General features: G+C 40.9%; 1 protein-coding gene and 1 long non-coding RNA gene across 3 annotated transcripts in view; one reads left to right on the forward strand and one right to left on the reverse strand.

Moving 5' to 3' along the window:
* Positions 1-2,628: 2,628 nt before the first annotated feature.
* Positions 2,629-13,391, reverse strand: LOC308499116. Its single transcript, XR_013993544.1, has 3 exons — positions 13,016-13,391; positions 9,499-9,603; positions 2,629-3,918 (listed from the first exon to the last, which is right to left on the reverse strand). It is a non-coding gene; the product is annotated as an uncharacterized lncRNA (long non-coding RNA).
* The window catches only part of GLS (glutaminase), a 76,114-nt gene continuing 74,296 nt past the window's right edge, over positions 13,356-15,173 (forward strand). The window contains exon 1 of one of the 2 annotated variants that reach the window (XM_081051964.1): positions 13,356-14,024. In XM_081051964.1, coding sequence (XP_080908090.1) covers positions 13,618-14,024 — 407 coding nt within the window. In that variant the 5' untranslated portion in view covers positions 13,356-13,617. The remainder of the gene's footprint in view (positions 14,025-15,173) is intronic. The other variant, XM_081051965.1, reaches the window with a different exon arrangement.

Here is a 15,173-nt window from a genome sequence, read left to right on the forward strand (position 1 = left end):
GGGTGAGACACAGAACAGAATCCTGGAGAAAAATACCTGACTATGCAGCGACCTCAACTAATAGAATGATAGAAATTCTGAGGAAACTTAAAGTACAAAGGGCCCTGACAAAGCAGATGCCCCTGTGTTCTTATACTTCAGAGGGACCCTGGCTGTTAAGTGTTAAGTGTACATTTAAACACAGACATGGAAATCTCTCCAAGAAATTCCCTTTGAGCTGTCTTTCATAGGGGGTGTTTCTAAACAGAAATAACCTAAAGGAGGATGTGAGACCAGGCTGGAAGAGGACCCTTAAAGAAAAATCAAAGCCAGGTAGGAAGGAAGACTCAAAGTAGACCAAAAAATGCAGGAGAGAGACTGTCTATCTAGGCTGACTACCAAGGCCAGAGAATGAAGAAGGGATGACATAAATGCATGACACTTAGGGACATTCATAAATATTCATGGAAAGAAGGGAGGGAAGACAGGGTTTCCTACTGAAAGGTTCCTAAGTTGTTGGAAGAGATGGAGGGCTACAAAATGTCCTGTTATGAGTAAAAGCAAAAGGGACCAAATCTAGAATCCAAACAGAAAAGGATATTACTACTTCCTTTCACAGACCTATGCGAAAGCACAACTCAGGAAAGTAAAGCAGTTGACTTAGCCAATTGGTAAATGATTCAGAGGCACATGTGACAGACTAGAAGCTGGCACAAAGTTACGGGTAGTAGGGACATTTCTGCAGAAAGCTCAGGAGAGGTAGCGCCTTGAGGCAGTACCTGTGATTGATCTCTTCTGTTCCTAGTTAGCAGCCCCTGCACTTCCTCCTTCTCAAATCCTTCATCTGCATAAAGATTAGTTTTGCTCCAGGATTATTTGTGTGTGATTAAACGCAATGGACAGTGTGAAAATAAAGGAGTTAAAAAATAGGAAGAGGCCAGGGTACAAAGACATGGTGTTTGATGGAGGCATTTTCTTTCTCTTTTCCTCCTGGACGTTGGTTCAAGAAGGACCTCCGAAATCAGGTTTTCTGGAGTAATGTTTGCCAGTTTGTCATGTGTGTATGGATGCGGGGGAGATCGTTCACTAAATCTTCGGGTTGATTTTATTGATTAGTAAATAAAGCAATGAGCACTTCCTGCATGCCTTCTCTATGCCAGATTGCAGCCATGAGAGAAGCAACCATGCTATCCCAGACCTACGAACCTTACAGTCCAGTGGGGGTGAAATGGTCACGCAAGATTATTCATTTGCTTGAAAGAAAAGAACAGGTGTTATCAGAGTTCTTAAAGAAATATCTGAGGAGGTGCCACTGAAGCTGAGACCTGAAGAGGACGATTTTGCCAGTAACAAAAAGTTTAGATGAGGGTTTCAGGCAGAGGGAACAGCATGTACAGAAGCAGTGAGTTCTAAAATTACAATTTAGGAAGGCCTTAGAGCTGCAATTTGACTCTGAGTGAAAAGTAGCTAGGAGCTGCTTTTCACGTAGCATTTTACTTAAGATTTACATCAATTGTGCATATTAAAGAAGGGCGTGTTGATGCATATTATAAGGTAAAAGACAAAATTCCCAAATCTCTCCTGGAGCTGCTCCCACGCAGGGGCCATGAGACAGGTGTGGCTTATCTGAAGACCTCAAAGAAGGCAATAAACCTCAAAGAAGGTTTATGCCGGCACATAAACCTCAGTGGAAGACTGGCTGAAGCTGTAGCTACAACTTAGGCAGAACCAAGGAGGCCCTGTAGGGAAGATTAAAAATTTTTAACTTTATCTTAACTGCAATAGGAAACCATTAAGGGTTTTAAGCTGGAGACTAACATGATCTGATTTATAACTTAAGAAGATCACTCTGGCTTCTTTTTTTTTTTTTAAGGTTTTATTGAGGAAGGGGAACAGGACTTTATTGGAGAACTGTGTATACTTCCAGGCCTTTTTCCCAAGTCAAGTTGTTGTCCTCTCAGTGTTAGTTGTGGAGGGCGCAGCTCAGATCCAGGTCCAGTGGCTGTTGCTAGTTGCAGGGGGCGCAGCCCACCATCCGTTGAGGGAGTCGAACCAGCAACCTTGTGGTTGAGAGGACACGCTCCAACCAACTGAGCCATCTGGGAGGCAGCTCATCTCGAGGTGCCATGTTCAATCTTAGTTGCAGTGGACTCTGCCCACCATCCCTTGGGGGAACTCAACCGGCACCCTTTGGAGTTAGGAGCATGGAGCTCTAACAGCCTGAGCCACAGGGCTGGCTCACTCTGGCTTCTTGATATAAATGGATTGCAAGGGACAGGAGCTACCGTGTTTCCCCAAAAATAAGACCTATCTGGACAATCAGCTCTAATGTGTTTTTTTGGAGCAAAAATTAATATAAGACCAGATGTAATATAATGTAATATAATACTAGATCTTCTATTAATTTTTGCTCCAAAGGATTCATTAGAGCTGATTGTCTAGCTAGGTCTTATTTTCGGGGAAACATGGTAACATCTGTTGAGTTTCTGCGTGGCCTATCCCTGAACAATACACATGCATTAACTTATTTAATTCTCGCAACAGGCTCCCAAACCAGGTGCTATTTTCTTCTCTTTACAAGTGAGGAAACTGAGGCCCTTTGAGGTTACATAAATTGTCCAGTGTAATACACAAAGAAGCAAGAAAATTAGTGTCATTTGTTTTATTATTGTGCAGTTAATACATGGGACAAACTACACACCCAGTAAAACTTCAATGATTGTTTTATCGTAAAATTCTGTAGGTGGGTTATGGTCATATCCAGAACACAGTGATCACAGAAGGGTTAATACATGTTTTTGCAGCAAAAAAGGTGCTGACCCTGGCTACTCATCACAAAGATAGTGGATGTAGCCATATATGTTTAAAGCTATTACAGGATTTTGCTCTTAAAACCTCTCTTATTATTGTTAAATGTGTGAAAGACCTGTTTTCACTGTTTTGATCTTTTTGACAGGTTGTTTTCCAGGAAGTGGTTGCTAGGAGTGAAAGATTTTTAGTATTTAGAGATAAGTGGAGCCTAGATATCCCATCCCTTTAAAAAGTACAAAGAAAAAAAAAGCCAAACCTACAGCAGTAATTGACTTGAAAATTATTTTTGTGACACTATTTGTACCAGTCCACCTGCTTTCTATTTACTTGTGGTTATCTCCTTTTGCTAATGATTCTCTAAAAGCACACACTAAGGTTTGTACCAAAATACTGTGCTGGAGACTGCTGGAGAAGTCTGAGTGCGAGGGCTCTTTAGAGCCAACAGCTGCTTCTAATGACGGTGAGCACGTGCGTGCTGAGTGACTACAGAGCCCCCTCCCATGGGTGTGAGTGACAGCTGGCTGCCTAGTGCATGAACTACCCTCAAATATAGTAGCCTTTATATTCTGATAATGTCTATGGCCGGGGGGGAAACCCCGCCAAGACTGAAATTGGACCAGCCAGGTTCCACACACTGGGACAAGTTCCCACCAAGGCCCAGCGGTTCTTGGCTGTGTATCCCATTGCCCCTTCCCAGACCATCCCCTAATAGTATCTTTAATTATTAACCTAAATGTGTATGTACCCTTTGTTGCTCTTTCAAAACTGCCGTATGTGAGGCATTTATAACTTTTGTCTAGCAACCGGAGTTAAAAGATCCTTTAACCTTGTTTGATATTTACAGCGTGTCACCTTACAATTCCCATAGTATCTGTTGGGAAAAAACAGACATAAGATTTCATCAGTAAGTGTCAAATTGTTCCAGATAAAAGCCACCGTGCATGTACCAGCGCTCAGAGTCACATCTTGGACCGCGGTGGCACCTGTGAGGTTACTTAGTCCAAGATTCCACTTTACAGATGAAGGAACTGAGGCAGTGGCGGTCAAGGGACTTGGTCAGGTCAACCAGCGAGGTGATGGCCAGGCTGGAGCTACAACTCCCGTTGCTTAACCCTCAGTTTGGAAAGCCTTTAGAGAACAAAATACATTATTACGCTTTTGAATTTAGTGTTCAGAATTGGACTTAACATAAATTTAGTGTTCAGAATTGGATTAAAATGTATTTATTAGATTTCTCTCTGTGCAAGGACTTGATTTTCCTCTCAACATTTGGGCAGACGCTCGCAAGTTACACACCTGAGGCACTTCCCTTGGCCTACTTCACAAATTACTGAAGAACTACAATTATGAAGGAGACTAAGTTTATCTCTATCTTGGTTCCTCCTCTGCTCTTCTTCCTTTGGTATTCCTCTCAGTGTTTCTGGTATCTTAAGATATGTATTCCAACCTGTTCACGGGCCCTTGACCTCACAGTTTCACAAATTTGGACAACCCTTAATGTCTAGACCTTTTCCTACCTCATCTCTTCCTCTGCCTACATAAACTTACCTAGGCAGCATATACTAACTCCGAGCTCCTCCTCTCAGGTAGGATGCTAGCAAAGCTCATGTGCTAATCGACACAAACATTCTCCTATTTTTGCCTATCATGAGATGTCAAGTTCTCACTATTTCAATCACTCTCTTGGATTAAGACATTATTTCTAGAAACCCCAGTTAAAGTGCAATATTAGCTGGGGGGTAAAATCCATGAAGGCAGTACTGTGTGAAGGCAGTACACCTGCTGGAAATAAAATCGAAGCCTGTCTCCAAATTGTAAGCATTTTCCTTTGTGTTATGTCTCTTATCATAGAAATGTAATAGCATCTGGTGTTCAATACCAGGTGTAACTAATATATACCGAGGCTGCAGATGTCTCTGGATACTTTTTTCCATCTAGAACACATAGGTCAGTGACTATGTAACTGTAAGATTAAATAAAGGATGGATTATAAAGGCATCTTTTTCTTCACTCATATGACATTTGTCAATTTTAGAGTTAGTTGTGGAAATACGAACAGCTAGCCAGAAATGGCATTCAACTGAAAAGCATAAAACAAAACTTGACTTCACTGATTCAAATGTTTTGGACACACACTCTTAGGTAAATGGTCATTTTATAAGCTGACCTTTATATACGAGTATGCTGACAATAGGACTGGCTTCTCTATGATCAGTATTCTTTCTCCTATCTTCCTCTCATATTAGATGGATCAATCAGGATAGAATAAGTTTTGCTCTGCTAACAAATAGCCCGCATATATCACAGAAGCTTAAAAATGATAAAGTTTCTTTCTCTGAACTCAAATACCCAGGGAGACAGCAACCACCAGCTTTAAGCATTAATAGTTATATGGGCATAGGTAAAGAGAGTAGCGTGGGCTTTTTAAGTTTATAATCACATTTCCCCGGACAAAGCCAAATTGCCTGAATACATCTGACTTCAAGGAAATAGGGCTATGCAATCCTACACAGGAAGAGACTGGAAATATTTAGTGGAGAGTGCTAATAAAACCACACCAGATTATTTGTAATTCCCTGAACCTATCATTTAATGTCATTCTTGTTTTTTTCTTGAAAGAATGCCTTTATCAACCTATACACCTGGATTTCTACCTACCGAATATTACCTCCATTCTAGAATATTTCATTATCTCTCTGATAGAATTCATTTCTATGTCACCTTTACCCATTGAATGTACACATATATGTAATGTTTATAGCATCTAGAATACTGTATTTTAATTAGGAGTCTTTGTATCTGTGTTTCGTCTACATCTTCATACCGAAGACCATGTTTTATTAATCTGTGTAATCTACCACCATGATGGTTGGCACAAGTAGACAGTCATTAAAAACAAGGTGTTCATAAAGTCCTTTTGCAGTTTGAATTTTAAAATTTCCTGCTCTTTTGAAATATAATAAAGAAGGAATTTACTCAAGATTCAAATAAAATTGTGAAAGGTTCATTTGTTCTAATATATTTCTTTTTATTTTCTAGTTACTAAACTCCTGTTACAACAGCCTCAATGATGTGATTAAAAACAATGTTATTAAGAACGACAGTGTATATTTTAGAAGCTAAATAAACTAAATCCTCTCGTCTAGTTCGAAGAGAGATACACACAAATAATTAGAGTAGTGCAATAAATGAAGATATTACCAGGTGAACCCTGATATACAGAGGAAGAACCCCTTAACTCTGCCTGGGAAGGTCAGGGAAGGCTTCCCAGAGGAGATGACATTTGACCTGGGTTCTTAAGAAAGAGAAGGCATATCCAGATGGGAATGGTAAGGACCAATGGCAGAAGTAAAAGCCATTAAGTCAAATATGTAGTACTTTTAAGGCAAGTCACTGAACTTTCGAACAGATTATTTAACATTTCTTTGTCAATTTTCTTACTTGCAAAATGAGACTGTATCTACCTGTTCATCTCAAATCACTGTTGTGAGGGTAAAAGGGCTGTTATATAAGAAACTGGAGCACACCATGAAGATCTAAGATAGGCACCTTGAAGGGTCAGTGGAATTTTAATGGGTAGAGAAAGGGGCTTAGGAGATATAAGACGATAGTGCGATAATGGTATAAGCAAAGACTCCAAGGAGGAAAGTTGGTTAGGTAAAAGAAAATTGATCATTTTGGCAAGAATGACGGACAGTAAGTTTAAGTTCAAACTCTAATCAGTCAGGCTCAAGTACAGAAGTCTAGTTTAGCAGAAGGGCAAAGCTATTTATCTTCATATGGCTCAATATTCTTTTGTTGGGAGAGAAGGGAAGCAAACCTAAAGTTATAGAAGTGATTCAGGATCCAAACTGAAGTTAAGGCAGGCTTCTTAATGCTTGCTGTATCTCCAAATCCATCCTTTTATTTTAAATCATGCAAGTCTATCATATATGGCCCCCAAACAATTGGGAAGTCATATAATATGTAAATAAGTTAAAACATAGATACTATATAATTTAGTGCGGTTTGCAAAATGAGGAAGTAGTAGTAATAAATTGTACTCAGGGCAAAGAAAGAGACGCAGAGAAAGAATCTTCTATAGTGTGATTTTGAATCAGTCAGAATGTCTTAATGGAAACCCAGAAACAAAATGATTTAAGTAATAGGGAAATGTATCACATGTACACAGGAGGGCAAGCATCAGAGTTGGTTGAGTCAGTAGTTCATGAATGTCATGGAGATTCCAGATTCTTTCCATCTTTCCAGTCTGTTGGCTTTGGTGTGTGGAGTTTGCCTTAAGGTTGGTTCCTCTCCTGGTAGTAAGATAGCTGCAGCAGTTTTAAGGGGAATGGGAATTCCATGGCTAGCTAGGATTAATGATCTGGAGTAGAATCTGTTTCAGGGAATAAACCTCAAAGAACATTATATTGCTATCATCATCTGATTGTTCAGGGCAGAGTTGGAAATGTGATGGCCATGAGCCAAATTATTCTTAACAGGTGTTTTGAGTAGTACAGTGCTTTTAAAAATTGAATGAGCTGCTTACATTTAAAAGTCAGAAAATTTTATTTATTTTTAAAAATCATATTTCTAGATGACCTTAAAGAACCCAAAGATCTAGCTAACTGTGCCTGCATTCCACTTAAAGAAAATTCACTGAAATGGATTAGCTACTCCCCCCTTTGACAGAGCATTTCAATTCCAACTTATTGGAGCCTCATAATTCCCTAACATATTGCAACGTGGTCTTTTTTACTCCATTCACCTATTGAGCCTCTCATCGGGGAAATTAATTACTCCCCCCAATTTTTATTTTATTATGGTACCCATAAACATGTCTCTTATAGGCATTTGTCCAATGGTTCAAAAGGACTGAGGGTAAGGGCCACATCCAGCTTGAGGATGTGTCTTTGTCAACTTTATTATTAATCAGCTGCATGACCTTATTAACTTATCATTTTTATAGACATAAAATTTAGCAATTGGTACCTGTACCTAAAAGCAATATGACAAAGATAAATAGCTTCTCACCTTCAAAGGAAGGAAGGATATATTTTTTATCCATATTTGATTAATGAAAGACTTGCTTTCATATTTATTTTTGAGATAGCCAAGAGCCAAGTAATTTTTTTATAAGTTTTTCAGTTAAATATTAGTCATTCTTACCTTTTGTAAAGTCTTTAATTCAAGGATATTCTCTGTTGGTTACCCTCTTCATTATATTTACAGGGTAGCTATATTGCTTACTAATTATATCACCCAGCATTGGTTAGGCAAAATTAAATAAAGTTTAAAAGGAACCACTAAAAATTGAATATTGGTTTTGTAATATTTTCTACATTTACAACTGTTAGAGAAAAGTAATGGCTTTCAACATTATGATAAAGCTTCTTTTCTTTAATTAAGAAATATTTCTAACACAGAAAGAGAGAATATAACCAACACCTGTTTTCAACTACCCACGTGCCATATTTCCTTCAGATTAAAATTGTTTTTTAAATCAATCATTACAGATACATCTCTGTGTACATCTCTTCAATCGCATTCGCCATTATATATACCCAGAGATAATAATCACTACGCTGGATTTTATGTTTATCACATCTATGCATATTTGAAACTTTTAAACCACATATGCATAAATCTATAAATAATATATTGCTTTGTATGTTTTACAATGTTACAGTCATTGTATCATAATCTACATATCCTTCTGAACTGGTCTTTTTTTCAACACTGTTTTTGAGACATCCACTTTAACACATGATACTGGGCATCACTGAATTTAAATAATTTATGTTACCCCATTATATGAAAATATCACATCTTAATCTATTCTCCTACTGATAACCATTTAGGCTAGTTCTACAGAGATATTTTATACATCACAGTTTGTTTTACTATCTGGGGTGCATATGAATACATGTCTGCAGAGAACATGTGGTGTTGTCACTATGAGAAGCAGCTTTATCACAAATCAACATTTCTTTTGTAGAGTTGTTTATTGTGATTGATCATTGGACAGAGTGAATCACATGTTAACTGTAAATGTCAGATGCTTGAAAAGTAAATATATCGTTTGTAGGAACTCACGCTACATGGAGGATGAATATTTATTCTTTTTCACCCTGGAATATCAAAATACATTACTGTGGACTCTGATGTTTTTTTTCCAAATGTCTGAATTGAATTTTGCTCTATAAATCATGACTTTAATGGAGTTTAGTAATTGGTTTCTGAGTTGGTAATATGATCTTACCATTGGATGAACATAAACAGGCAAAAGTCCAGGCTCATTTTTCTTTTTCAGGGTTTAAATGTGACAAATCTCAGATGTTGAACCAACATTAGATTTCATAGCATAAAACCAACATAGCATAATTGATACGGAGCTCATGCTTCAAACCACTGCTAATTTCCCCCAATTAAAGTGCCCAAATACATATGGCATATTGAAATATCAATCAAACATCTACCTGAACTTTGGTCTTAATCGTCCCTGAAAGAGAAGGCCTATTCTGAATATGTCTATTGTGACTGTCCTCTCAGTGGTATTGTTTCAACCGCTCTGGAGGTCCACTGACTACCAATCTTTTAGAGTTCTCAAACATTCTTTGTAATCCATACTAGTTTCATGGCTGCCAGGTCTTCTTCATTCAAGTCGGATGATATATTGGTCAATCTAAGTCCTTCCACGGTAATAACCCCCAAATGGCAATTACTTACAGTAAGGTTTACTTCTCTTCATGTTGTCAGTCACAGTCATTTTCAGCTTTGTTCCATCATTCTGGACCCAGGAGAAGGAGCATCCCCTCATTGGGACATGCCGTTCTTGTCGCAAAAGGAAAAGAGAGATGACAGAACCAAGCAATTACTCTTAAAGCTTCTACTCAGCGGTGCTATACATCAGTTTCTTTCACATTTCGTTGACCAAATCGAGGCATAAGGCCAAGCCTGCCATTCAACATGGGAAGGTAAAGTCTTCCCAAGGGAGGGACAAAAATATTTGTGAACAGTAATACAACCTGCCATAGAGGTTGTTTCCATTCTCAAACAAGTATCCTTTTGACTGACTTTTGGACTATTTATAAAATCACATTTTTTTTTAGGTTTTGCTAATGTACAAGTAAGAATTTCATCTTTGGGCTGGGGTTTAGTTCAATTTGATATTTTCTATGAATTTCAAAAAAAATTAAGAATTAAAGTAACTTTGAATAATTAATATGTATCTGGAGGCTCTATGCATATAATTGTGGTCTAAGTATAAACAACATTAACTTATAAACTGAGCTAATTGAAATCTTTACTATATCACTCTGAATGAAGGAAAAATAACTGATTACAACCCCACTCTCATTCCAGCTATCAGGAAACCCTCAAAAAGAATTTTATATAGGTAGAATTTTAACCAAGACCATTCAAATAGTTTCTTCAAATGTGATGAAAAATCTCTCTTCCTATTTTTGTGTGATGTCACAAGGAATAGAGGTTTAATTTAATGTATATAGGTAGCAAATGATAGAATTTTATAATTGTATATGACACGTACATTCAAGCCAGTTTTGTTTGTTTACTCTAGCAATTCTTTCTTTAGTACTTTTGAAAAGTTATTTGTAAATAGCTGGTATCTTGGGCACCGAGCCTAGCTTTGCTTAATCTGTTTTTGTAGCAGTCTCTATTTCAAAATGCTTTGGAAATTCTTGCTTTGTTTTCTAAAAATGAACTAAGCAAATGAACTCATTTTAGGGGGCTAGTTTCTTCCTAAATGATATTTTACAATTAGATGGTTTAAAACAATTCCCAGTTTAGCTTTTCAATAATAGACATGACAACTATTGTAGCTAACACTTAGAGTGCTACTGTCATTGTTCTAAGTGCTTTAGAACAAAGTACTGATTCACTTAATGTTCACAACAACCCTGTGAGATAAGATACCAATATTATCCCCATTTTATGGATACAGGATTTATAATACTTATTTTAATGCAGATCTAAATTCAACTTTTGAAAAATAAGTCACGTTTGGCAGGGTTCATCAGTGAGGCTAGGAAGTTGGTCAGTTAAAGCAGGAAATGAGCAGAAGAAAGGGAAGTAGTAGCAGAAGCTTGTTTAGAGGTTTCCTAAACCTTATTCTATTCTCTAAATGGAAAAATTCTAAACAAGAACTTAAGCAATCCTTTTAAGCTGTTAGTCGAAGAGTTATTTTCTATTTATCTCTATGTCAACAAATAATAATAACCTGTTTTTGTGAAGGGCAAGATCTAGAATTTATATATAGGTTACATTATGATCTTGAAAAATTAGCCTTTTCTAATCTTCAAAAGAATATAGAGTAGAGGCTCAATAACTATGCTTCTAGATAGAATAGAAACAAAGTGCATAGATTCCAATTTTTCCTTTGGATGGTTGATTTCCTTCTCATGACTATGACACCATAACCCATTGTAAAATAGCTGCACTTACAGGTACCTACTAACAAGGAGGAAGTCTAAAAGTAGTTCTCACAGTCCAGCCACATGTTAATCTGGAGAGCCATTTTCTATTTGTAGATATTTTAGGGGACTGCATGTGTATAAAATGTTTTTATAGGGATAGATTTTGTTTATATGATGATATGATTTGATAGGTGAATAATTAACCTAATGGAAATAGTAATTAACCTCAATTCATAGTTCCAAAGTTGTATTTGATTAGAATACATCACTAAAGATTAAAAAAATATATAAAATGAAGAAAAGAATCAAATAAAAGCATTCATGAATTATATTTTTATCCTGTTTGTTGTTTCAATTTGCTGTCTATAACTTTTTCTTTGGTCTTCTCAAAGAAGGGGTTAGACTTCAGCAGACAGTTTTTCTAAATGTTAGGAGACGACATCTGTACATTCTCACCAGCTCATCCCTGAAAGTAAAACTCTAGAAAATAATCTATTACTAGGTTTCCTTTTTATATTTGTTAAGTATACTATGAAGTAGTTGAACCTTTAACCATTGGAAAGAATTTTCATAGAAAAATTACAAACAGAAAAAAAACCAGGAGGAAAATAATAACTGGATTTGTCAACAGCTCTGATGTGTTTGAAAGAAAGGAGGCAGTCAAAATTGGTAACTAGTTATATATAAGACATGGGAAAATATTCAGGTTTATGTCATTGACGAGTCAGACTGGAAAAGTTAGGCAGCGGTAGTATTTGTTACCTTTCCTCCAAAACTTGATGTTCCTTTTCCCAAATAGGTTATTACTTTGACTCATCAAATTTTAGTGACAGTGACATTAAGTAGTAATAAAAGCCCTCTAAATAATGTGCAATTGCCTTACATTTTTTTAATGTGATTAAGTGCTTTACACAATAGCTTTTTCCATGTTCTTCTGGTTAAAGAGTAGATAGAAGAAACTTAAACGTGGCCAAACTATGACATGACAAAGGTCACGTAACCTGTAGGTACAGCCAGATTTCCTAATTATTAAACTAGTGCAATGTTTTAAGATTCATTAGATTACTAAATCCGGTGATTAACGATGCACCTGCCACACCCTGTCAGTTTTACAAAACTCATACCATTAACCTGCGTGGATCTTTGCATTCAAACCTACTTGTTTCAGGAAATCATCTAAAAACATTTTTGTCGTGGAGTAGAGTGGATATGGAGGCTCAGAGAAAAACTCAGAGTTTATCAGATCCTTGCTCGTTTTCACAGGTACAAAAAAAAAAAAAAATGGATAAAGTGATACCAGGCTGAAATGATTTAGAGAACCAGCATCCAGATGCTTCTACTTTAACATGATACAGCAGCTTTTAAAACAGAAAAATATTTACATTTTGCTTTCAAGCACAGTAGTGTTGAGGGAATCATTGCTGTTCAAACACCATTTTTGAGATATTGGTGTGCATTAAAAAAAAAATGTTTTGAAAGGAAAGCAGCGATATTCTGGAATTTCCCCCTCTCGCTCTCCTCAGAACTCCAACCTTCCAAATGGCTAAGTCGCCTAGCTGAAAGGATTTTGCTCATTTTTTCCAAAACACTTCACATCTGGGTAGTCGCCAAGCACGGCAAGTTTCAAGTAAATGTAACAGTGGGGAGAGGCAGGAGGCTCGTCTGGGGCTGCTTTCGTGGGACTGCGGCCCTCCCAGGCGTCGTCACACGCCCTTACCCGATAGTCGGGGGGCCAGCTGCACGCGTGGACCAGCCGAGCTCGGGCCAGCCCCGCTGACCGCCGGGCTCTCAGCCGCAGAGGCTCTTACCCATCAGTCTCCTCTGCAGCTTGAGGTCCCAGAGTCCATCCGCTTAGCAAAAGATGAGACTCCTGGGCCCCTAATTCCCAAATAGTGCACCCTCAGGGGTGGCAAACAGAGGAAAGGGGTTGGTTGCTCCGGAGCCCGGCCAGTGGAGCCTCACACGTCAGATTGACTCCTCGCCCCGCCCCGCCTCCCGCCGCCAGGCCCCCGCCCGACTCTTCGCGCACCAAGCGCCGAGAGAAATTTGACTGCTCCGGTCACCAATCAGAAGAGAGGTCGAGAATTTGAGCCAATCACAGTAAGCTAAATGGGCAGGCCGCCGGCGTCCTCCCGCCCCCCAGGAGGGGGAGACTGGAATGTCTCTAGCGTTCCCTTACGCTTCACCCTCAGTGCGGAGCCCTCGGCGGAGAGAGAAGCGGCCACTGGCAGTCTGCGGCGCAGCGGTAGCGGCTGCGGGAACCGGAACCACACCCACACTCACGTCGCTGCCCCTGGCCTAACACTTGTCTTCTCGCCGTCCCGCGGGAGGAAGAACACATCTTGGAAGAGCTGCCGCCCACGCCCCGAGCATCCTCCCGGGTGGATCCAACACTAACTGACCGGGCGGCATGATGCGGCTTCGAGGCTCAGCAATGCTGCGGGACCTGCTCCTGCGGCCGCCTGCCGCCGCCAGCGCGGCTCTGAAGCGGGTGCAGCCCCTCGCCACCCTGTGCTGGCGCGTCCGGAGCGGGGGACTGGAGGCCGCGGGGCCGGCGGCCGCAGCGCGCATCTACCCCTGGTGGGGCGGGGGCGGGCGGCCGGCTGAGCCCCTGGCGCGGGGCCTGTCCAGCTCCCCCTCCGAGATCCTGCAGGAGCTGGGCAAGGGGGGCACGCAGCAGCCGCAGCAGCAGCAGCAGCAGCAGCCCGGGGCGTCGCCGCCCGCGGCCCCGCCGGCGCCCGGCCCTAAGGACGGCCCCGGGGAGACCGACGCTCTCGGCAACAGCGAGGGCAAGGAGCTTGGAGCCTCCGGCGAAAAGTGAGTGTCTCCGCGGGGCGGAGATCCGCTTGGGGATCCGGGCCCGGGAGGGGCCTGTGGTGGGGCGGGGTGGGCGGGGAGGCTCCAGAAAGAGAAAGAAAGAGATGCCGGCGGCCTGCGCCGTCTGCGCCATGTGATTAGGCCCGGCCGCACCCGAGCCTGCCCCGCGCGTGCCCCTCCGCCGGGCCCGCACTTCCCTTCCCCGCCCCCAGGGCCGGCCGCCGGGTTGGAGCCGTGGAGGGGCGGGTCGGTCCGCCACCCGCCCGGGAGCGGTGCCTGCCTGGCCCGCGCCGCGTGCTCCGCGCCGCGGCCCCGGCTGCAGCACCTGGCCGCCCTCCCAGCCCTCCGTGGGTGATGCCCTACGAACATCTCCACTGAGTGACATTTAGGGGTCGAGGGTGCAACAAAGCCCGTGCCTTCCTGACCGGTCGCTTTTCTAAGCTCGAGGTTCCTTTCTGCCTCTTTTTCGCTCCCTGCCACCATCTCTTTGGAAGCCTCATGTGGCAGAGTATTCTCAGTATTTCAGGAGGGGCTCCTTCGGGCGTGTGTGTGTGGATAGCCATCCTTGGCACCGGAAATAATGTTTCCGACACGAGATTAGGAGGAAAAGGGTCACGTGGCCAAGAAGATGTGGCCCTCAGTACAGACCACCTGTTTGCACCGGGGACCGGCTTTGGCCCGTCAGATGTCTGGCTGGAGATGGGCGAGTTTTTGAAAATAAAAGTCAGAGTAGCCAAGGTGAAATGTGACGGGTAAAACATTAACTGCAAAATTCAAGTGAAGTAGTTCTGTGTCTTAAATTGTGACAGGGTGTTAACTCGTCTCCACCGCAGAGCAGGTTAGTCTTAAAATTGCTTTTTCTTACACCATGTGTGAAGCAGTTTCCTGGATGTTTTGTCTTGTGTAATATAAATGGACAAATTGTGTTCCCAATGTGGGTACAAATTTACCTGGCTGCTTTCTTTATACCCTACTATTTTTCTGACATTGTACTGACATCATGTGACCCGTTTTGCCTCCCTTTTGCTTCTGTTAACTATCTCCAGCCCCAGAATATTTTATGTCAAACTGAAAGTGTGATTCTTAACACTTTTAATCTCACATCTGCTTAATGTTTCCTGGAATTGAAGTTGGCACCTTCCTAAAAAC

The sequence above is a fragment of the Rhinolophus hipposideros genome (genome assembly GCF_964194185.1).
Source record: "Rhinolophus hipposideros genome assembly, chromosome: 6".
Classification (NCBI taxonomy): Eukaryota; Metazoa; Chordata; class Mammalia; order Chiroptera; family Rhinolophidae; genus Rhinolophus; species Rhinolophus hipposideros.